The sequence below is a fragment of the Pseudorasbora parva genome, chromosome 1, assembly GCF_024679245.1.
Source record: "Pseudorasbora parva isolate DD20220531a chromosome 1, ASM2467924v1, whole genome shotgun sequence".
NCBI lineage: Eukaryota > Metazoa > Chordata > Actinopteri > Cypriniformes > Gobionidae > Pseudorasbora > Pseudorasbora parva.
Window position 1 is genome coordinate 34,714,226 of NC_090172.1, and position 23,579 is coordinate 34,737,804.

Genomic DNA, 23,579 nt, shown 5'->3' on the forward strand with positions numbered 1-23,579 from the left:
TGGATATCTCTTAGGTGGACAAACTGCATTATAGCTGTTATATATTTATTTCGTTATGTGACGTAATCATATCCACAGCAAGTTTGTATACACCAAACTGCACTTAAACAGGAGATTCTCTTTGTCATCTTCTTTGGTTTGACTGGCCTATTTCTAAGGAGGGTAACGGGTGCAAAGACATGATTATGAGCTGGATTGGAACTGAGTTTGAAGTACTATTGAAGGGAATCTCCTATTGAAAAGGGTCCTCTTAAAGAGCTGGGATACTGGGCCAGTGATTGTCAGAGGGGACTTGGGAATAATATAGAAAGATAATTGGGTTTCTAAGTGAGCTTCACTACAGGGCTCTGATTGAGTCATACTCTTGAGGACTTCTAATCGTAACTTTTAGTCCTTTCACAGTAAAAAATTCTGAGCTGGGAAATCTCTATTTCTTCACACCAGTAAGGGATATCAGAATATTGTGGGAACCCTTACACATGAGATGCACTGACCACATTCATAACATCTGTAACGATGATGAACTCAAGAGACCGAGAAGAGCAGGATTCAGGAGCAGAGTGTTATTTAATAACAACTACAAAAACCGAGGAACAGAACTGAGGACAACACAAACAAACAAGAAACACAAGGGTTTAACTATATGCAAAACTCAAACTAAAAGTCCAAAACATGACAAAAGCAGGGATAACTGAAGGCAACATATCACAATCTAAAGTGGTTTATGTAATAACTGAACATAAACCAATGAGTTCTATGTATTTATAAAAACACATGGCATAGAATGGGCGCTGCTGTAAATAGTCACATTTTTAAATCATAATTACATTCTGATTTACTTGCTAAGAACATTGTCACTTCTGAAAAGAACAATCTATTCAAGCCCAAAGCCATCTAAAATCAAGAGATGACAAAGGCATTCTTTTATTAAATAGTATTAAAAACATTCATATAAAACATTTACCTTTGCTTCTAGTCCTGTGCCACAAGTGTATCTCTGCCTTCAATCAAATTTAACAAGTCGCAGCCTGCATTACAAATTTCAATAGTACTTTAGGTAAGAACTGATTAGTCATTTGAATTGTTCTATCTGTTAGTGTGGGCGTTCTGTGTAGCTTTATTTCTTTCTGCAGTTTCTAGCCAATTTCCCTTTTATCCTCTAATGCAGTGGCAGGTAGAAGTAAAGCTCTTACAGAAAAACTCAAGGTCATTTGAGTTCACTAACAGTCAAATGCTTATGTACTGATTTAACTTGAGTTTTTATCTCTCCGCTCTGAATATTTCCCTTAAAACAGCATTTCTGATGATACTTGTTCGATTTAGTGATCATCAGCGAGGCTCATCTTTTATTTTGAATCTGTATTTTATTTATTCATTCATGTAAATTATATACATCTTAGGATACTAAGCTTTGGATTCTATGATTGTGGCACATAACATCTACTCGCATGACTTGCAAACTAAGTTTTAGAGAAATTTGTACGTTTTTGGACACTTAAGGTCTGGAGCGGACAATTTCACGGAAAACATGCAAATAGACCCTAATTTGCAGTTCTAGTGTGTCAGTGAATGTTATAAAATTGAACAATTTAGAACTAATAGTAATAACTTTCTTTGACACACAGGCATTGTGGAAGTAAAAATGAGATGTCGTCCTGTGAGAGAGAAAAGAAAATGGATAATGACACTCTGATTTAAGCAACTTAGAACAGACGAGAATAATCAGAATGCAAATTATTAAGGACAATTTCAATGGATGAATTTTAAAATAAATGATAGAGAAACTAAGTTAATTAAAAAATCAGCTTGAGTTAAACTAGTTGTCGCCAAACGCAATAATTAATCATGTTAGCAGTGCTGAACGATACCAGGAAATATGAATTCCCTGAACGGGGCGACGACATCATATCACAATCCTGCATAATGCTCTAGTTGCTGCAGGAAGCAATTACCATCCGTAATTTTTTCTAATAAACTTGTATCCCTCTGATGACGACCAATTAAACATGCACAATTATGGTTACCATATAGTTATTCATAAGATGATTAGCATGCCCCCCTTACATTCAGATTGGCTGCATACTGATAAGACGCAGGTTAAGCGACAGATACATATGCAAATGACATGCAAATCGACACAGAAATAGCAGGAAAGCACATGGACGTCATAAGTGCTGTCAATAATAGCACTGCAGACAGGAAATGAAGTGAGGTGTGGATATTTATGTATGCATAAGTTTCTAAAACATTTTTAACAAAAATACAGCACATTTGTGTTATGTATACATTAGTCTGTATTAGATGAGTAAAACGACCCTTTTTTCTCATTTACCTCCAGATATTCAGAGGAGTGACGATCCAATGGTTGGTACGATATCTCTCATCCTGTCTCTCTCCCTCCATTATACACAAAATGATTCATGAATGCAATTATCACTCAAGCTTTAGCATTTTGAGATTTATTATGTTACTTTTATATATCGCGCACACACAAAAATAATATGTACAATTACATTTTGGCAGACCATTTTTAATCACATTGTTCATTCTGTATGTACTGTATAATCAATTAATCTATATGTAATAAAATCTGTTTATTAGTTGATCAAGAAACAATATATCACAACAACGAAAGTTGATTCCAAGGAGATCACAACTGTAGCACTGTAATATTCTCATTTTCGCATTAGTATTGCTCATCCATAACTATAAAGTGTAGTCACATGAACTAAGTGTATAAGAACATAACTGCAGTGGACTAATACAGTGTAATACAACACCGCTAAGATCACATCTGCTTCACACAACACTTATATTTCAGATATTTCATATGCACAACTAGTGGATATGTAAACATCAATTCGAGCAGCAAATACAATCCATGATTGCATGCCTAGTTGGCTAGTTGAATATCGTTCTAAACAATTATTTCAATGCTATAGAATGTTACACACACTTAGTACAAAGAAATATCTTATGCAATACAATGCGTCTGAATCTGGATAGAGCTTGAAACCGTGTCGGTGTGTTCATAATCATCCAGGTTACACAGAGAAAAGAGAAAGAAGACAGGTTGGAAGTGCTTGTGAACGTTTCCTTCACTGAGGCAGAGCTTTCAGGATGGCGTTCACCTCTTCTGCTACAGCAGTCAATGCAAACTCAAACTGTTCCTGAAGACACAAGGAGAGAAAGTGGAAGCTAAGTACTTGAAAATCACCAACATTTTACACTAAGCATGATGGATGCCAGTGACATATTTTGCAGAATAAAGGCTACCTAAAGAGAATCTAACAACAGTAATAAAATCAACCGTCAGGAGAAGATGAAGAACACCAATGTGTGAATTATCCTTGTGTAGATGTGTGTTTAAAACGGCAGAGAATGTGTGACTCAATGTGTTCTGCTCAAACTATGACTCAAAGTCTGTCTCTTCCCTGAGGGCCACCCAGTGAACATCGATCATTGTCTGAAGAGCGACCCTCAAATCTACCGTTTGAAACTGAAGCCTCCCACCGCAGGCCATGGAATAAACCAAGCTAAAGTGGGCGTTAAGTTAGATGCAAAGCTTCACAAAACAAGAATCCCTCCTGAATTAACATTTACAGGCATTTTTCAGTATTCTAAACCAACAAATAGTCTCTAAAACAGTGTTAAGCAAAGGTAAAAAGCTAAACAACATAAATACACATACTCCTTTATTATTTCGCTTTGCAGCAGCTTGTGCTGGAGACATATACAACCTAATGCATGCAAATGAACATAAATGCATAAGAAAGATTTGATTATTTTCACAAATATCATTAACTGTCATATACAAGGTGATTTGGAAAGAAAAAGACGAAAGTGCACAGGAAAGTGTAAATGTGACCATCTTGCCACTAGATGGTGTCACGTTAATGCCTCAACGTTCTCCAGACATGATGAGGTATCGCTGTGGCTATTTATCTGATCAGTCAAGCTGTTTATGAGCTTCTCTTCCAAGGTAAACAAAAGCCGGAGAGCTCATGTAGCTGCTAATGCACGAAACATTCCTATTCTGGGCCAGGAATGAAGAGGGGAGAATGGATTTTAGGAGGCAGACCAATTTCACACACGAGTACCTGCTTTGAGAGCGTTCTAAAAGTGGAGGTCGAGGGGGCATCTTTTGGACACATGTTGTCTTTTGGTGCAATAAAGAGATGAAGTATTGACTGAGCAGGCTAGTACAGTAAAACACAATTACTGTACTGTACAGTCCAGGAATTAGCAGATTTAACAAGCAACAGCACTAGAACACTTGAACCTGTTGAGTTTCCAAGTACCAAGGTGTACACAAGCAATCATTAGTTAAAATTGCATGATTATAATTATATTACCCTAGTAATAATTATAATAATATTTTGCTGATGCAAACATGAAGATCAGAACATTAGTGTCAGGCATTACAAAAATATACAGTGACGGAATATCTAGTGGGACTATAGCAACAGATAAGGATGGAGATTTGTTTTATCATCATTCAATCGTTACTATTTTACATTCTCATGGTTGTTGGTGCATTTTGTTAACGTGCAGTTACTTTAGAAACCCATCAAAATTGTCTGTCTGCTGGGGGAACAGCTCTGGCTTTCATTCGAACATTACACATTTGTTAAATATCATGATAAATTAACCAAAAACGAAAAACGAAAAAAAAAAAAAAAAAAAAAAAATATATATATATATATATATATATTTTTTTTTTTTTTTTTGGAGCAATCAACCTACTTTACAGAGTAATCAGCTACTTTACTGTTGTTTTTTAATATATATATATATATATATATATATATATATATATATATATATATATATATATATATATATATATATATATATATATATATATATATATTAAAAAACAACAGTAAAGTAGCTGATTACTCTGTAAAGTAGGTTGTTGTTTTTTAATATATATATATATATATATATATATATATATATATATATATATATATATATATATATATATATATATATATATATATATATATATATATATATATATTAAAAAACAACAGTAAAGTAGCTGATTACTCTGTAAAGTAGGTTGATTGCTCCAAAAAAAAAAAAAATTCACTAACCTGAATACATAAAAAATGACAAAAAAAAGAGCGAATATACTACTAAATTTACAACATATATAATACAACTCTCATTATTTTCAGAATCCTCTAAATAGATTTGCAAACTGAATGTTATCTTTTTCACCTCAATCCATGGAGGTGTTTAGATATATAGTTTACAGTGGCTAACCAGGTATGATAGTAAGGGATTTATCTTTCATAAACAGCAGCTAATGTAATTCAGTTTGGCTCTGAGGAGGGGGATGCCATTTTCTCATCTTGCTATCTCTGAACACAGGACTGCTAAATATATGTTAAAAATCATAAAAACAATAGACTGCGTGAGACATTCTAGGCCCTGCTGGCTGATGTTCAAAGTGTTGTTGTTTGCGGCATCAAAAGGACGTGTTTTTCATGGAAGTGGTGATCAATTACAAGTTAATTTTCGGAGTCTGGCATTTGGTGCTGTATTGACTATGTGGTTTTAGATTACAAATCGATGTTAATTGTAGAAGCGTGGTTAGGGTCGTATTGTACAGGACGTCTCGGGACGATATGTGCAGGTGAAATTGCACTTGTGCTCGGTTGTTTAAAGGGAAACTGACTGAACGTTCTTTTCTGATGATGAAGTTATCATTATATTAAATTGAATAATAGCACTGCCATTAATATTGAATTATTGTTATATGAAAGAGTTATCCAAACTATCTGCCTTGGACAGAAATATTCATGAGAGAAAATTGAAGAAAAAAAAAATCTACATTTAGATTTTAAAATTGACATTTTCATTTTCTCACAGAAATATATTTTATGTGAAATAATTGATTATAAATATATATATATATATATATATATATATATATATATATATATATATATATATATATTTGAATTCTTTTATTTCATTCCAGCTTAAGTACAACATCTAACACCACCATGTTGTTCTGTAAGCGGAGAGATTTAAAAGCTGTCTTACCTTGGTCTGTACCATGCCTGATCTCTGGTCTCTCAGGTGCTCCAGGGTAGCAGCAATATCAATCTCCTTAGCACCTGCAACAGAGCCACATAACATGAGTTCAAAGTACTGCACGTAATCACAGATCATCTTCCACTCTCTCCAGCGCTCATTTTACACTACATTCTGTTGAGCAATTACATTATCCTTGTAGTGTTAAGCTGATAGACTGTCTCTACCTTGTTCTTAGCTCACAATAAAGAAATGGAAAAGATCTAGCAGAACCTCACAATTTATTCTAGAACAACATCATAACTTTTTCAACAATAAATACAATAATACTAGTGATAAAAGTCTAATCTATACAGCATAAAAAGAGTAAAGACCCATTCACATCAAGGATAATAATGATAATGATATTAAATTCTAAAAATGAGTCTAAATAGAAAAGTTTAGATTCCACACCACAACTATAACGGTAACAGCACAGATAAATGACATTGTTGGAATCACTTTCAAAATGTTTTTTTTGCTAACACTTTAGAATAAGGTTTCATTAGTTAACATTATTTAATGTATTAACTAACATGAACTAACCATGAGCAGTACATTTGCTACTGTATTTGTTCATCTTTGTTAATGTTACTTATACAAAATCCAGCTGTTCATGGTTTGTTCATGTTAGTTCACTGTGCATTAACTAAAGTTTACAAGATTTAAATAAAGTATTAGTATGTGTTGAAATTAACCTTAACAAATATAAACAAATGTTTTATAAGTGCAGTTCATCATTAGTTCATGTTTACTAATGGAGTTAACTAACGTCACCTAATGAACCTTATTGAAAAGTGTTACCTGTTTTTTTTTCAAGCTGATGAATGATAAAAAACATTGACAGCCAATAAGAATCCATTTAAAGTAGCAGATGACAAAACTGCAGTGTGCTTAGAATAAACAGAACAATATGGTCTGCTGGTGTGGATAGTGGTTATCACACGTCTAAAAATGCATAGAAACGCAATGAGTTTAGTCAGATTGATGCAGTCATATGACACTTTTTTATTTGAATAAAACCATTTCATTTAGATTATTTGGTCACCTGACAATATTTCCTGTTTCTAGTCTTTAATGCTTTGTTTATATTCAGCAGATTTAGCCAAGACCTGCAAAGCATTTTTTTTTGTACAACACACATAAATCACTGACTGTAGATTAGAAGATTCTGAGACTGTGTTTTAATACCAGCAGAGCTCATGAGAACACAGATCCTGAACCTGCACTCATGTGGAGCTGTTGCTCTTCTCCATACAAATTTACAACACTACCACTGATTGAACCAAAAACTGTAAAGTGAATATGAACATTTTCACATGGCTGGAAGAGTGAAAAGGCTTATTAGGAGAAATCTCCCTTTCACCTTTAACTTGAATGACTTTTTTTACAGGTCCATTGTTGTTTCTCCTCATAAATAAGAGGAGAGCAGGAGAGGTCTAACAAGGCCTTATTTCTCATTCATTCATTCATTCTTCAAAAAGAACGAAAGACTACCCCCTCCCTTTTGCACAGATTGATAGAGAGAGAGAGAGAGAGAGAGAGAGAGAGAGAGAGAGAGAGAGAGAGAGAGAGAGAGAGAGAGAGAGAGAGAGAGAGAGAGAGAGAGAAGGAAAGAGAAAAGCGGGAATCCTTATAGATGCCTTCTGAAAGGGAGCGAGTGCAGCTGGGGTTCCAGCCTCAAAAGTGCTCCAACACTTTCATGTCTTAAGAAGTGCAAGATTCCGAAGTTTAGGGGGAAAGACAGAGAGCGAGCAAAGGAGGGGGCATCGAACAAGAAAAGCCTTTGGAATTAAAACAGCATTCTTCACTAATTTACAATTCATTCCTAGAGATGAAGAAAAGCGAATGAAAAATACGACGGGGTGTTTGAGGAAAAAAGGGAGCGAGCGAGAGAGAGAGAGAAAAGGAAGACATGAAGAGCAGGAGAGAGAAAAGGGGAATGGAAGAGGGAGATTTCTGTTGTTCAGGACTTTCTAGGGCTTTGATCACACAAGTGAACACTGAAAAGTGGGCAACCTGCGAGCCCCTCCTGCTTCCCAGAGAGCAGACAAAAGGAAGACGGAGGGGGCCGCTGAGGACCGAGGCTCCGGGCCCCTGACAGCATGGGAAAGAGGCACAAATGTGGCGACTCTCTCCCTTGCATCTGCCCTTTGATCCCCCATTATGGAAAAAGCTACGGACCATGGTGGGGTCAGGAGTAGGGATGGACCGGTGACCAGAATAGAGAAGGATGGGGGAAGCAAATGCATGGGTGACCTCACCAGATGGGGTCAGGAAGAATGGTGCCGGAGCTGGCGAAATGATTCGGACAGGTTATGAAGGCACCTCCTGTCTCCGTGGCTGGATTCACATGACTTGTTAAACTCTATGCAGCACTGAACGTTTAATATTTGCATGTGAAAAAGTCAATCATAGTATGTGAAGCTGAAACCTTCGCAGTTGCTTGCAGGAGATATGCAGTATGACATCAAAAATCCTATGAGGGGAATGTCTACGCTTTTCTCAGTCCTTCACGTTTTCACACACATTAGCCTTTTGAGATTATTGGCATTATTGGTAATTAAAGGCCGCAATCATCCCCTAATTCATAGCGAGACCTTAACTGCATTCAGCGTTGTGTATTATGACAGCACCTCCTCCTTACCTTTGGTCATTTTATTTAGAACCATGTCAATCAGGATGTAGGTTCCACTCCTTCCACCGCCATCGCTGCAAATGAAGACAGAAACTCGTTATCACTTCTGAGAAAAGAGCAGACCTGTCTGAATGAGCATTATAGTGTGTGCCTGCCAAAATGAAAACAAAGCATTCGTTTCTTTGTTGTGTTTCAGCCGCATTGTTGGCTGTTGCATCATCCTTCAGCATTCACAATAATTCTGTCAAAGTCTTGTTTTCTTGTTCTTTGCAGAACTAAACTGCATTTGCAAAAAATAATTAAATAAATAATTGTAATACCACAACACAGCTCTTTTAAGAGCAAAAACTGAACCGTTTTTTTGAGAGTCTGAACACAGTGGGAATTTGAAGTGACTTGTAAAAGCATTTAAACTTGTTTTTTCCTTTTACGCAATCTACTAAATTGTGAGAACCAGCCAAACTCAGACGCAGTTGGATGGTAAACTGAATTTTGATTTGAAACCAAGGCTACTTTTCAAGATGCGCAGCTCAATATTATGTATGTATTTCTGAATAAATGTGTTTGCATGCCACTTTCTGAGGCTGCTCAGGTTTAAGCACACACACCAAAAACACACTGAAGTAAGTGGTCATCCCTCTCCCCTGATATCATTATGAATTATTCAAATATGAATGACAGCTGTGAAGCATGTCTTCCCCAAAACACACAACATGTTGGCCATTAACCCCTGAGGTTAAAGATCATTTGACTGATATTTTAGTTTACACACACTTTCATATTCTTCTAGTTCACACTGATGGTAAAGGGCAGTATTTTGCCATCAATCATACAGACAACATTCACTGAAAACTTCGTTTATCTTTCGTGGATCACTTCTACCAGAGCCTGAGAGATACTACAGATTCAGACTGGACTGATTACTGCTCTTATGTTTGCATCTTATAGAAAGGCAAATAAGCAATAATTAAACATTAAGAATAACACACACACACACACACACACACACACACACACACACACACACACACACACACACACACACACACACACACACACACACACACACACACACACACACACACACACACACACACACACACACACACACACACACACACACACACACACACACACACACACCTAGTTCACTATCTTTGTGGGGCCTCTCCATAGGCGTAATGGATACCTCATACCTTACAAATTGTATATTCTATCCCCTCACATTAAAGCTACACTGTGTAACTTTTTTAGTTTACTCTTAGCTAAAAACACTTAGTTCTTTCAAAAATATATGTGCTCATTAATGTATATTTACTTCTTTCAAGTAATGAAGTATTTTCAGTTTTAAGTATTTTAAGTTTATAATATGCCATTGAAAATACATACAGGTGAGGGGTTTGAATGCCGGTCGCCATGTTGCCCCTCCATCTTAAAAGTAAATTAGCCAAAGAGGGACATACCCGTAAATTCAAGCTTCGCTTTCCGCGTTTTAACACTCAATGGCACTCATGGACGAGGTCGAACTGGAAGCCTTGTTAATCTTGGACTAAATCGGTCACCGTAGGAGTTAAAACGAAATCTGAATTGAGAGGAACAGAAACTATTATTCACTGGATTGTCATATATCTTTACACCGCTAGATGGAGGAAAATATCACACAGTGTAGCTTTAACTCTACCCATCATACAATCATTGTACCCATCACACAATCATTCAATCAATTTCAATTCGTGACACGGGTCCCCATCAGTCAGTGTGCATTCAGACACACACACACACACACACACACACACACACACACACACACACACACACACACACACACACACACACACACACACACACACACACACACACACACACACACACACACACACACACACACACACACACACACACACACGTTTTTTTAGACTGGTGCAACTAGCTTATAAATGCATTTTTAGATTATTGTGGTACTTGCCTGCAATGAACAATTATCGGACAAGATCTGCCCCGGTAGCACTTGTTAACCTTTCTGCAATGACAGAAAAAAGAGGCCATTAATATTTCATTAAAACGTGCAAAATTAGACAGGGACATATTCATTTGCCATTTTAGAAATTGCAATGAATATGGGCACATATAAACACATGACATTGCTTAATATAAGCATGTTACTTTCAACCAGAAAATAAAAAGGATTTTCTTACATGAGTATATCAAAATAATTTATAAGCAAAAAAGTTCCATGACAAACATTTAAAACAAAAGGGAGGTTTTAAATTCTCCACATTGTGACAAGCCATTAAGAAACGGTGTATGGTTAGGTGTCACGATCCAAAACACATTAACCTTGCACAATTATCATGCCTGTAAAACCATAAAGCCTTGCAGGATTTTAAGGCACATAGGTGCTGTTGTCATAGAAACATACTGCGTTAACTCATATTGTTTATCTATCCAAAAAGAGAGAGAAAAAAACCCTGCTTTGTGTATACTTCAAGGTTGATTTCTCAAAAGACGCTAAAAAAGGTTTTTAAGGTCAGATCTAAATGCACATGAGAGACGACTTTCAATTTTAAAACACAGGATGGAAACACAGAAATGGAATAAACACTCGCCAAGAGCCAAATGGAAGAAAAATTGGCTTTGGAAAGAGTTTCTAACACAGAATTGATTAACTTTAACTTTAAAAGGAGCTACAACATTTTACATGGTTGAAATCAAAAGTGTAAGAATAGCAATCTGACCCACGCTGATGTGACATGCTCGAGTCAAACCAAAGACTTAACTATTAAAGAAAAATAATTCTTCATTCTGTGGAAAAAGTACCATCACAAGGATGCCTAAAGTTTTTTTCTTTCTTTTACCAATACAAATGTGAAATATTTGTTGCAATAAACCATCCAAATTAATGTATGAGGTGGGAAAAAATCATATCGGGTTTCAATAAAAGTAGGGCAAAATACATTTCTAAAAAAAAAGAACTGAATTGTATATCTATACATTCATTAACTTTGCACCTCGAAACAATATAAAATAAAGTGTGATGCTCCCTACACAAGAGATGTGTAACACAAGTGAGTCTTTGAGCAGTTTTGTTTGAGATGGCATAGATCTGAAAGAGTGCAGAGGGGACCGTCATGCTTTAGGGGCACTAGGACAGCAGCGTGTGTTTTTGTGTAAGATAGAGGGGCAGAGAGAAAAGGTGGGTGAGTGCGAGAAACAGGGAGATCTGGTGAGTGAGAGATGCAGGTGGGGAGGCAAGGAAAAATCAAGGGCCTGGAAGAGGAGATACAGTTTCCAATGATCACTTTTGTGACTATGCAACTGGGCTCATATAACTAGCTGCAACATCACAAAAATGACACTGGCAACCGCTAATTAGCTGGCCAACGAAAAAAACAAGAGGTGAGTGAGGAGTGTTTGACAGATTCTGTGTGAGTCATGGCAGTGTATGAGCCGAGACTGGGGAGATATTCAGAATGGCTTCAGAAACCAGAGCAAGTCAAGCAAAAGCACCAGGGTTAAAACCCATCTCATCAAAGCCTTAATGATCAAGACGTCATTGAAACTTTGGTAGAATTTTCCTAAAGTGAAAAGAATATTCAGAACCCTTTTCAAGATGGGTCTCAGAATAGGAGTGCTAATTCAGAACCAAGGGTCGTACGGTAATCATCAATAAGACTGCTGATTGAGGATCAGACACACCCTATTAATATAATATCTTATCTATTACGGCACAAGATCCAATGTCAGCATTTCAGATCTAAATGCTCTTTGTGTATGATCCAACACTCTTCCTTTAATTCCAAAAACAGAATCAGCAATCCAAATCTCATGCTTAAGAAATGGCAGCACATAAATTTCAATCTCATGTGATAGGTAATTCTTAATTCACCCGCATCTTTAAAAGAATAAGACATTTTTCCAAAGCAAAACATTTGTTTAGTAGCTATTTGGAGAGATATTTGAAATCTGCTCCCTGTATCTGTAAACGTTGAATACATTCAATGGTGAAGTAGTAGAACTCTTTGTTAACTCTGCTTGAGTATGAACAATGAAACTTGAAGTACAATATGGATCAACGTATTGCAGGTATACATTCACCTACTGTATGCCAGGGTTGTTAAAGTTCTTTAAGGTTTTACCCCAGAGGCCTATTGCATTTCTTCAGAAAGCTCACAGCAGGTGAAAAATGAGGGAGTCTTATGCTGCCATTGGCTTTTCTTTCACTAGTGTTTTATTGCTGAACATTTCACATTTAATTGGAGTGTTTGATTTAAAAGGCAGTGCTGTAGAGGGATTGCGATGCTTTTGCTACTATGATCACACATAGGCAGGGCCTAAAATGAACACTGTGAGTAAAACACTGTTGGCGAGTGTATCAAACATGGTCAATTACCAGTTGCTGCTAAAATTTTTATGAATTCTAACAATGCAGTGTTTTGAGAACATGAACGTGAACACAGCTGAACACGAAAGTTTGAGCATTGCCATTTAAATATTCAAGCGCAAGAAAACACGAAAGGGAACTCAATTCGTCACTCGCACGCTGTCTAAACGTCTAAAGGCGTGCACCCAGAAATCTACATCTCAGACAACGTGCGAATACAGCATTAGGCTCTCTTTCACATCTTCTCGCACTTGAAGAGACATTTAAACTAAATGATGTCAATATGTCTGTCTTGTCAAGTGTCCTCGTAAGTGGAGTTATGTCAGTAATGGTAAATGGTCAGTTATGATTTAAGTGAACTAAACAGTTGAGAAAGAAAACGCATGTATATCATATTGGATCCATGCATTAGCTCTTAAAGTGATAGCTTAATATTCCTGCTGCTGTATGTGTTTAAAACAACAAAAGACAAAGAAAAATCATTCACTGCTCTTGATTCATGGCTGGTAAAAGTCACAGGCCATTGGCATGTGTGGCAAAAAGTTAGTTTGTATTTACAGATTTAAAAATTCTGTATTTACTCTAAAACACAGGCAGAAAGTCATTGAACAAAAACAGGAACATAAGTATATTATCCAAAACCAGTAGGTAGATATTCTGGCATTAACACCATCAAGTAGCTGAACACATACCTGCGGAAGTCCAGCAAGGTTCTAGCAGACTCAGGAACATTCTGGTCCATCCAGGACAAGAAGTGGAACTGAGTTACTGTGCGGGTCTCATTAGTCTGGACGTTCTTCAGGTAGAAACTGCGCACCAGGAAATCATCACACCAGATATGCTCAGAGACCAGATTTACCTTCAAGAAGATAAGGAGAGGGTGATTTTACACTAACAGCCTAGACTAAACATAAACTAGTCCAAATATAAGGACATCTGTAATGTTATATACATTTGAGGCTGTCAAGTTTCAAAATCTGAAATAAGGTATTAAAACCTGAAATGTTTTTTTTTACCTCATATATGTGGTAGAGGTCCGACCCTTCATCAGGCCAATACTGATTACACTGTTTGATGCCGTTTTCAGCAAGAGGTGTCAGCATGACAATCACCACACAGCCACTCTCCCAAACCATCTACACAACAGAGCAGAAAATGCAAACGTAATGTTACAATAAAGACAGGGAAGGAGAGCCAAAAATACATCTTACTTTAAATGTAATTCTGTCATGAAAACCCATGTCAGTGGGTGTGACAATGTTGATATATTTGGTCTTGGCTGAATAGATCTGCATATTTCTTTAAGCATGCTGCACTGATAAGGCAAATGCTAAACAAGTATTTGAAGGTTGAGCATGTGAGCTCACAGGCTACTGATCCAGCATAAACCAATCAGCTGTTCCCTATAGAGAATGATGTGATTGCAAGCAGTTTGCGCCATCTAGTTTCATGACAGAACTATGTTTTTAGTCTTAATAACTCAACCCCACTCGTCGCTGTAATTGAGGTTTGGCTCAGTCTTCCAGCCAAAGTCTTTTGCCCTTTATCTCCCAATCTCCCTTTTCCCTTGTATACCTTGCTCCATTTCCCCTAATCACACTTTTACTGTATCCTTCAATCACGGAAAGGCCCATTGCGACCATTAGGAAAATGAGGGAAAACACTGACTTTTATGGGAGCAATAAAATACAATGATCCTGTTCATAAAATAATCAAACTCATGTGCCACACGTCCCCACAGAGTCATTATCAGAAGAATGTAGAGACATTACACCATGTAAAAAGTGGTTCAAAAAGCAATATAAAGTTATCATTATGAATATGTTATAATTTTTAATCTCACAAAACGCTGGAGATGGAATTGATGAAAAATAAAACAAAGTCTTAAAGTCATGATTATCTGATGAGAGAATGATGGCAATACAAAGCAGATTTCACTGAATGTAGTATTTAATAGTTTTAATTTTGTTTCACACGTTTCATCCTACCATCATTTATGGTACAGCAATTGGCCTAAATTAATAAAGAAATGCTTTTTCACTGTAATACGCAGATAATGTAAAGAGATGGCTAATGCTATTTCATGCATTCTGACTTTAAAGAGTTAGATTCTCATGCTAAACCTGGCCAAAATTGTGAAGAAATTAGTTTGACATATGACTGTTCCAAATTCACTGCTTAAGGATTCGTATATGTTTCGGAGTGTTTTTTTCTTTCTTGAGTATGCCGCTATAAAGGGCAGAATTCCTGGACGAGTGTGTATGCACATCAACCAGAGCGAGAGCAAGAAAGCGCCCATCAACGAGCTTCGTTCAGGTTTCAGAAGCCATCAGCAGCGCTGTCACTTTGTTTTTAAATCATTTTTGTTTTTTGATAAATCAGCAATGTCACTAAAGAAGTGTGTTTTTGGAAAGACAACCTTGTTCAGAACTCCGCGTTAAGGGAACAGTTCACAGTTTGTTTTTCCGGAGCAGCAACAGAGATGTGCAAGTGTGTTAGTTTGTTCCCAGCATTTCGGTGAAGAAAGTTTGAAACTGAAAGATGGAGCAGTCCCAGCAATAACAGATCCCAGTCATGAGTCAGAAATGCAGGCAGTAAATAAAACTGCATCAAATGTCTGTGTTTTATTGGCAATGTGCTAAGCGCATATAATGAAACGACACAAACATATAGTAGATCAAAAGATATCCAGGGATGATGTATTGTGTCTGTGTGTGCTCGAAACTCTTTAGCTCCGCCCACTGCATGCCTCTAAGAGCTTGGGTGTTTTTAGGAAAAAATCAGTACAGCATATTTGTCTTATTAATCTGATGAAACTAAATACTTTTTGGAGATATGAAGGTTAACATGAGATTGGCAGAAACTCATAAACAAAGATCACAAAGCTTGATTCTGTAATGCAGAATGTATTAGAAGGTCATTGAAGGAGCTTGTACTAATGTTCCAGACCAGATGATCAAATATTGTTTAAGCTTTGCAGTGCAATATGCAGAAAAGGTCAAACAAAACCAACAAACATGTTTCTGAAACCTCCTCTGCAGTAAACAGAACTGAGAGCTCTGTGCTTAGGTAGAGTTTTGAATAAAAATTGCACAAAGTGATAACTGAAAACAGTGAGAAGCAAGTTTGAAACTTTTAACAACATTATGCAAAGGTAAAACAACTGACATTTGGCATGTGGACAGCACAAATCTCCAATTCAGATATTAATTTGACAAACATCATGTTGTAATGTGGACCTAAAGGGGGTCACTATTATGGATCATCACTGTTTGTCTTTAAGAGTTCAGTGGAAATTAATGGCTACAAAGAATTACTAAAATGACCTATTACCATTTTTGTTAAACTATATTTTTATATTTTATATTATATATATGCATATTAGTAATTAACATTGTTTTTATTGTTCTTTTAATGGAAAATTAGATAATTACAACCTCTAGCTATGCATAATAATAAAAAACTGTATATGCTATAATGAGATATTTGTATTAACTTGTGCCCTTTTCTTAAGGAGAAAACTTAAGACTGCAAACCTTTAAAAGCTTGGCTCTGTTTGGTATGAATCACCTTGGCATTAATGAGAAGAAACACTGAGACAATGACTTCACTACATTAATTGACAGGGATTAATGCACTCAGTTTAATTTAAATGGAACTTTTAATGTTTTTTTTTTTCATTCAGACTGGCCTGACTGTCTATAATTAATCTGTATGAAATTAAATCAATTTAGATCATTAATTTTCTGCCAGTAATTGACAAAATGACAAATTCAAACAACCAATAACATCAATTAGAGCACACCCACATCTGTTAGTAAACAGCTTTGTGATTATAGAGGGTCAAGTGACATCAACACATTACCAGAGTCAATTTATTCAAATGTAGATTCAGGTTTCTATTTAACAAATCGGATTCCAAAGAGGAATCAAAAAGAAAACACATTCAAAGCTACTGCTATACGATCAGTTGAAATATGTTTGAGTTAAAAAAACAAACATGCCAACCAAAAGCATCAAGGTGTTTCTCAAAATCAGTCAATAATGTCAATTCTAATATCACATACTGTCAATTCTAATGTGACTTTTTCAATTAAAGCATGCGTCAAAGAAAAACTCAGGTTCTCATATACATTTTCAGCACTGACACTTCAACCAGTGAGGAATCCCAAACCGTATGGGACTGTTGAGCCCCTTAAATAAGGTAATGTTTATAAAGTAGCTTTTTGTGGACAGGTGGAAAGTGTCCTTTCTAACCATATCATTATATAAAAAAAAGGCCTTTTTTTATTTAAGAGTCCATACGGTGCACAGATGCTTTCACATTATATTTTGAGTTTTTTGTTTTTACAGATAGATATTAAGTCTGATATGAAAGCTAAAGTAATTCTTGCTAATGTGTTTGCCTAAACTGACTAATATGGTAAAAAGGTGTAAGGGAATAGTGTTTTTAAATCATGAAACATTAACTTAATAGAGTAGACCAACATTTGAATTCTTGCACTTGTGTTTATCCACATGGAATAGATATGGACAAGATATAACATCTTACCTGCCAGAAGTCTGCCACAGTGGAGGGAAGAGGACCTTGAGAGCTGATATAGGCTGGGTTTCGGGGGTCATGGTCCATCTTAATGGTAAAAAAAGACAGTAAATATTCAATGAATATCCATGGATTGATAATTTTCAAATAATATTGAAAAGTATACACCTAGTAGTTTGTTACTAGACATTCAAAGGATATCTATTCTACAGAGAGACATAAGTGATAGGTGCAAGTTGAAAGGATGGAGCTCTCTTCTGACACGAATCCTCAATGTAAACTGCACCGTTTCATTTATCTTATTTATTTGCTTTCTGAACATTTCTTCTGCCCCCTCCGATCTTTTTGGAAGGGGTAAACAAACTTCCTGCCAAGAGAAACAGAATGTCCACAATTTCTGTTTGGAGTTAAAAAGCTTGAGAGAGAAAAAAAGGAAAAGGAAAAGCAAATCAAATAAAGAGAAGGCACAGAGGCCTGTCACTAATGAGAGCAGAGTCGTCTCTTTCACGACCACCTCCCCTCTCCCGACCCCTCTCTCCCTGTCTTTCTCGTTCTCATTTTTATCTACTTCACATCCACTCTCTCTTCCATTTCTATATCGTTCTATGATCTCCAGTCACCTCTTCTTCCTCTCTCTCGCCTGCCTGTCCTCTCTGAGCATGTGCATTCTTTAATACCTCTGATTAAAGCCGGCTCTGGGAGTAAAGTAAGGCATCTCTCTAATCAAACGCATTTATTGATGAGAGGCTCAGTGGCTGGAGGAGGGTGTCTGCGTGTAATTGTGTGTCTGTCTGAGTGAAAGCTGTCCCAATGGAAAAAAAGGCTAATGATGGAGAAAAAAAAGAAAAAAAACTTGATATGAATATGACATTCATAATGCACTAGCCACAATTAAATAATGACAGGCAAAATCCTTTCCAGCACTTCAGCTCATCAGCAGCAAACCCATAACAAGCAAAAGGAGATTTCAAACTGCAGCAAAGGGACAATTCACCTCTTTTAACTTGTTTAATCTAATAGGTTTGCAAACTGTCGAATTATGCCAGTGATTCTCGTCCTTTTTCCCAAGACCCAAGTACCTCTTCAATGACACAAACCAAAACGTGTTCACTGTTCAAAGTGGTTTTACACATCTCTTAAATATAGTTTTGACTGTGAAATCTCACACAGTAAAAAGAATTTAGGTCTTCGGTTGAAAATTTTCTAATGACTGATCTTAAATTTTTAGTTGGCCAAATTGAATTTATGTGAATTAAATTGCATCAATTCACAGAAATTCAATTTAGCCAACAAAAAAATGTATATGTGATCAGTCACTAGAAATTTTTCAATTGGAGACTTTTAAAAAAATTTTTTTTTTACAGTGCATGTATTTAGATTCACAGATTCAGTCATAGTTTTGATAAAACCTCTCCATTTAAAGGTTACAACATGAAGCACATTAATATTTGATTCTGTTCACATGACTTTAATATTTAATATTATTTAAAAATTATATTTTTAACATTAGTATTACAAAAAAAACCCCACAAAAAAACAAAAACACTTCCAATACAGCACCAACACAAACTCACCAAAGAGCACAAATATTCTGGGGTAAACCTTGTTAATGCATTACAGGAGGATGGTCAGAATGGGGCATGCTATTGATCAATTCTTTTTTAATAATCCATGTCGACAAGCTGCGATGACCGCAATTCACAATATGTATTAAGTATAGCATCCGGTCTTCCACTCTGACCATTAATAGAACACACATCCCACTATCATCAAATAACTGACTGCAACACATCCTGTCCACACTTATATTAGAGAAATATATTATTGTCTGGATGCATTACAGGAGAACATCCTCCTGACCTGAAATGTCTCTTTACAAAAAGAAGGGAAAGCTGTTATCAGGTTGGAATGTGCCCATTTTGAGCTGCAACAAAAGCGTGTTTGCTGTAAGGAGCTAAGGTATGCAGTCTTGTTAGGGGTGTCAGACCTGAGCTTATTAAATGAAGGAAGGGTTAGAGAGTGGACGAGCCTGTAGCACACAAGCTCCAAACACTTCCAGAGTTGCTGCTGCTTTTAATGTGTATGTGTGTGTGACCTTGAAGTTTCAAGCTTATATAATTTAAAAAGGCCAATTTGATGTCCAAAATGCTCTGATTTGATGAGAATTTCTCCACACTGATCAAATGCTACAGCCACTGTGCGAGTGTGTGCTTGATAGCACGTATGTCTGTCTTTGTGAGTGCGTTTGGGAGTACGTATGTCTTTAAAACACAAAAGCCGATCACAAAGCCTTTCAAAACTTTTGCTAAAGTAATTGCATGGTTCAGTACTTCTGCACTAATTTCTCTATAGCTTCACAAAAAGATCAAACACCACTGCATGAGAGAGACAGATTCAAACCCCATGGTTACAGTGAATGACACGCACACCCATTAGCATGGCAGAAAATGGATATAATTGCTTTGCACAACCTTAATTGTTGGCAAGAGCAATTTAAGGGTAGAACAATTATATATACACAAGCTGGCTAATGCCGGCAGTTTCTATATGAAACTGATTTTTGACTACCCGCTCTCTATAAAGGGTGTTATTATAGTCGATTTGTCATTTCACACTCAGAGAGATGATCATGCTCTTAAAGTCTAATTACTTTAAAAGATCTTAGATTTTTTGTAAATCACTTTATCAGTAAATTCAGCATCTTGTTATGCTCTATACGGGGAAAATATCAGTTAAGTGGAAGTTTGAGCATAAGATAATATTATAGAAAAGTGTTTGCAGGATACATTTCCTTGATAAATCAAAAATATTAGGAGTCAAGATTGATTTGAAAGAGAGAACTGGAGTGCCAGAGCATAACTCAAACCCAAAAAGTCACCAAAACCGGAGCAGAGGATGTTGGTGTGAGGATGTTGTGAAAAAATATCACGAATGATTTACTTTGAGGCCTTTTTCTTTCTTGCGGCTAATGAGAAAGAAGCTACAAACATTGACAGACATAATTATCACAGTTTTTGAAACGCACATTGCCAAATCCCTGCTGCGCTTTAATTACCGCGCCTCCATGCATTTGTCTCCGCACCAGCGGATCAGTGCACCCAACCCCGACTGCAGTGCGAAACCCTCGGGGAGGGAGGGCTGACTTGCTTGTGCCTTTTGTTTCTTCTTTTGACAAGTTGGAGTCCAAAAATAACAGCATGTAAAAATGACTCCGTTTGACTTTCTCAGTGTGATGTTGCTGCACACGTATTATACAGATTAACATTATGTGTATGTACTGATTAAGAGGCCAAAACAAAAATGATTGTGTCTGTGATGATGACGAAAAAAATCACAGTATTTGGTTTTAGAGCATTCATGTGGTCGGCGTATTATATTATGCACACAAAAAGGCTCACAATGATAGACAGGTCCTTTTGACTCATAATGCCTGCCATGTGTTTTTTTGTTTTGTTCTAGAAATGAATTACTGACTATTTAAACCTACTGGAGTAGTGAGTATTTTTTTCCCTTTGTGTTTTCTCAGTCTCTGTGTGTCTGCGCTTCTACATATACATAAAAGAGCATATTTAAGAACTGTTGATTGACAGAGGAGAGACAAGGAGAAGAATGGGGGAAAATATCTATGAGCAAATAAATAAAATATAATGGCAACCCTCAAAGGAAAGTTGGATCTGGCATAGTCCAACCAATTGGCACGAATGGACAATAATACTTTGTTGCTAAAAGAGCATGTGTTTAAGTCACACAAACTACCTGTAAAACAGGTTTTACTTCCATTAATGGACATGATGTGTAAAATATGTCAAAAATAAATGAAAATGGCTACTTACAATGGGACTTGCATTGATGTAATCGGATCTGGATTGGTTATTCTCCGTCTTCAGGATGACTCTGGAGTGATCATCTGCAGTATTCAGAGAGACAGACAGGTGGTGATGTGACGACTAGAGCATCAACATCTTTATAACATATAACACACTTAACCAGGTGCTTAATTCTTTAGTAAAGAATGCGCTTGTTTTTATAAGCAAAACGACAAAAAAAGTATGATTAGAAGAGGCCCTTGACTTTCTTAATTGATCAAAACAGAATGCAATAGCCTGTGACAGGCTGTGCTGCTGTTCTACGGCATAGTGCACAAGAAAACAAATACAAATTCACTCGAGGCTGATAAAATTTGCGAAGCACTCACACACAAGGACGCCGTGTGGGCGGTTTCGCTGGACATTCTGTTCCTCCTGACCCACCGCACATGCTGCTGGCTCAGCCTGGTAACTACAGAGAGCCTCCCACTCCTTATCCAAACGATCCTTATTCTGCAGGTGATCCTCCATATACGACTGCACAGACACACGAGAGAAAGACATAGGGTCCTTACGATGATATGGTGAATATTTCCTGTAATATGCATAACTCAATGGGAAATAATACGCATTCCAGCCAAGTCAACATATAAAAGCATGACGCATGTATGAATCGGAGGATTTCAGTTCAATTCAGCATTACATTTGTTGTTTATACAACGCAAACAAAAGAATGAACCATATTTCTGGTGCTTATGTGTTTCATGTCCCATTTGCCTTCCCGTGTAAACGTTTTTTTGAATTAAGTCTCCTTCCCTCCCCTAAATCCAGCGAGTAAAAAAGCTCCATAGCAAGTTTTCATTCGTCTGCTATAATCCAGCTTTACCTCCAAGGCCAACCTATCGCTTTCTGTGCTTTCTTTCTTCCCAACAATACAATCACTCACCTATCCACCTTCAGACAGACAAGAGCTCAAACCCGCTCAGCACGGGAATCGTAGACAGTAATCCTAAACATGCACCACAAAGGAGGAGAGAGAGAGGTAGAGAAAGGGGGGTTGCAGGGAGGGGGCTTGTCCTGACAATCACACATGCAATTAAGACTCCTGAAAGGCCTGGGCACGCCAGTGCCTCTTCAGCCTGCTTCAATCACTCCTTTTCACTGCTTGCACAAATGCTGATAAGATTGTCTGTGCTTAAGCCGCCTTCCCAAGAAGCCCAAATTGAATTCAACTGAGACAAAAGGGAGTGGAGAGAGAGAGAGAGAGAGAGAGAGAGAGAGAGAGAGAGAGAGAGAGCTCAGAGGACTGTGTTGCTGGCCAGAGTGTAAGAGCGTAAGTGTTGTTTGGCGGTTGGTGTCTTGTTTTTTGGCTGCTTATTTCTGGCCTCCCATTGTTAACCAACAAGAAGGGGTTTACCTTGTGCATGTGGGGATATGAATGTGTGTTTATGAGTTTATTGTGTGAAAACAAATTACACACTCATAACCTAATGTCAAGAATCCTCTTGGCCTCGTACACAGACAGCAATCCATAATTTCACAGAGCTCTGACTCAAATGTTCCTGCATGCCAAAAGCACCACTATAAAAAATATATTTTAAAATGTATAATTCATAGAACGTCAATGTCTTCATGTATACAAATATCCTGGCTATATAAACATTTTCATCGATAGTGTGTGTGTGTGTGTGTGTGTGTGTGTGTGTGTGTGTGTGTGTGTGTGTGTGTGTGTGTGTGTGTGTGTGTGTGTGTTTGTGTGTGTGTGTGTGTGTGTGTGTGTGTGTGTGTGTGTGTGTGTGTGTGTGTGTGTGTGTGTGTGTGTGTGTGTGTAAGTGAGAGACCTTGTTTTAAGAGATGATGAACCGTGTGACAAGTCGCTTAATAGAAGACATTATGGTTCATATGGAATTCATGATTTAGTGAAGGAGAAAAGACTTTGATTAAATGCCACTGTAATAAGATTAACTCAAAGAGGAGAAAATGTGGCCAGTGGCCAAGAAAGTCTAGGTGTCAGAAGGCTTTCCATTTTGTCTAAGGACATAAATACCATTGTTATCATTTTAGAGTATTACTCAGGTTGTCCACAACAAACAAAAGATTTTAAATGTTTTTGAGAGAAGT

General features: G+C 36.9%; 1 protein-coding gene across 2 annotated transcripts in view; it reads right to left on the reverse strand.

The window, feature by feature from the left end:
- Positions 1-2,443: 2,443 nt before the first annotated feature.
- The window catches only part of ptprn2 (protein tyrosine phosphatase receptor type N2), a 271,389-nt gene continuing 250,253 nt past the window's right edge, over positions 2,444-23,579 (reverse strand). For both annotated transcript variants that reach the window (XM_067438653.1, XM_067438662.1), the window contains exons 15-23: positions 21,848-21,995; positions 21,486-21,559; positions 17,662-17,739; positions 14,126-14,245; positions 13,802-13,968; positions 10,695-10,748; positions 8,738-8,802; positions 6,061-6,134; positions 2,444-3,170 (exon numbers count right to left, since the gene is read on the reverse strand). In XM_067438653.1, the coding sequence (XP_067294754.1) occupies positions 3,099-3,170; positions 6,061-6,134; positions 8,738-8,802; positions 10,695-10,748; positions 13,802-13,968; positions 14,126-14,245; positions 17,662-17,739; positions 21,486-21,559; positions 21,848-21,995 (852 nt within the window). In that variant the 3' untranslated portion in view covers positions 2,444-3,098. The remainder of the gene's footprint in view (positions 3,171-6,060; positions 6,135-8,737; positions 8,803-10,694; positions 10,749-13,801; positions 13,969-14,125; positions 14,246-17,661; positions 17,740-21,485; positions 21,560-21,847; positions 21,996-23,579) is intronic.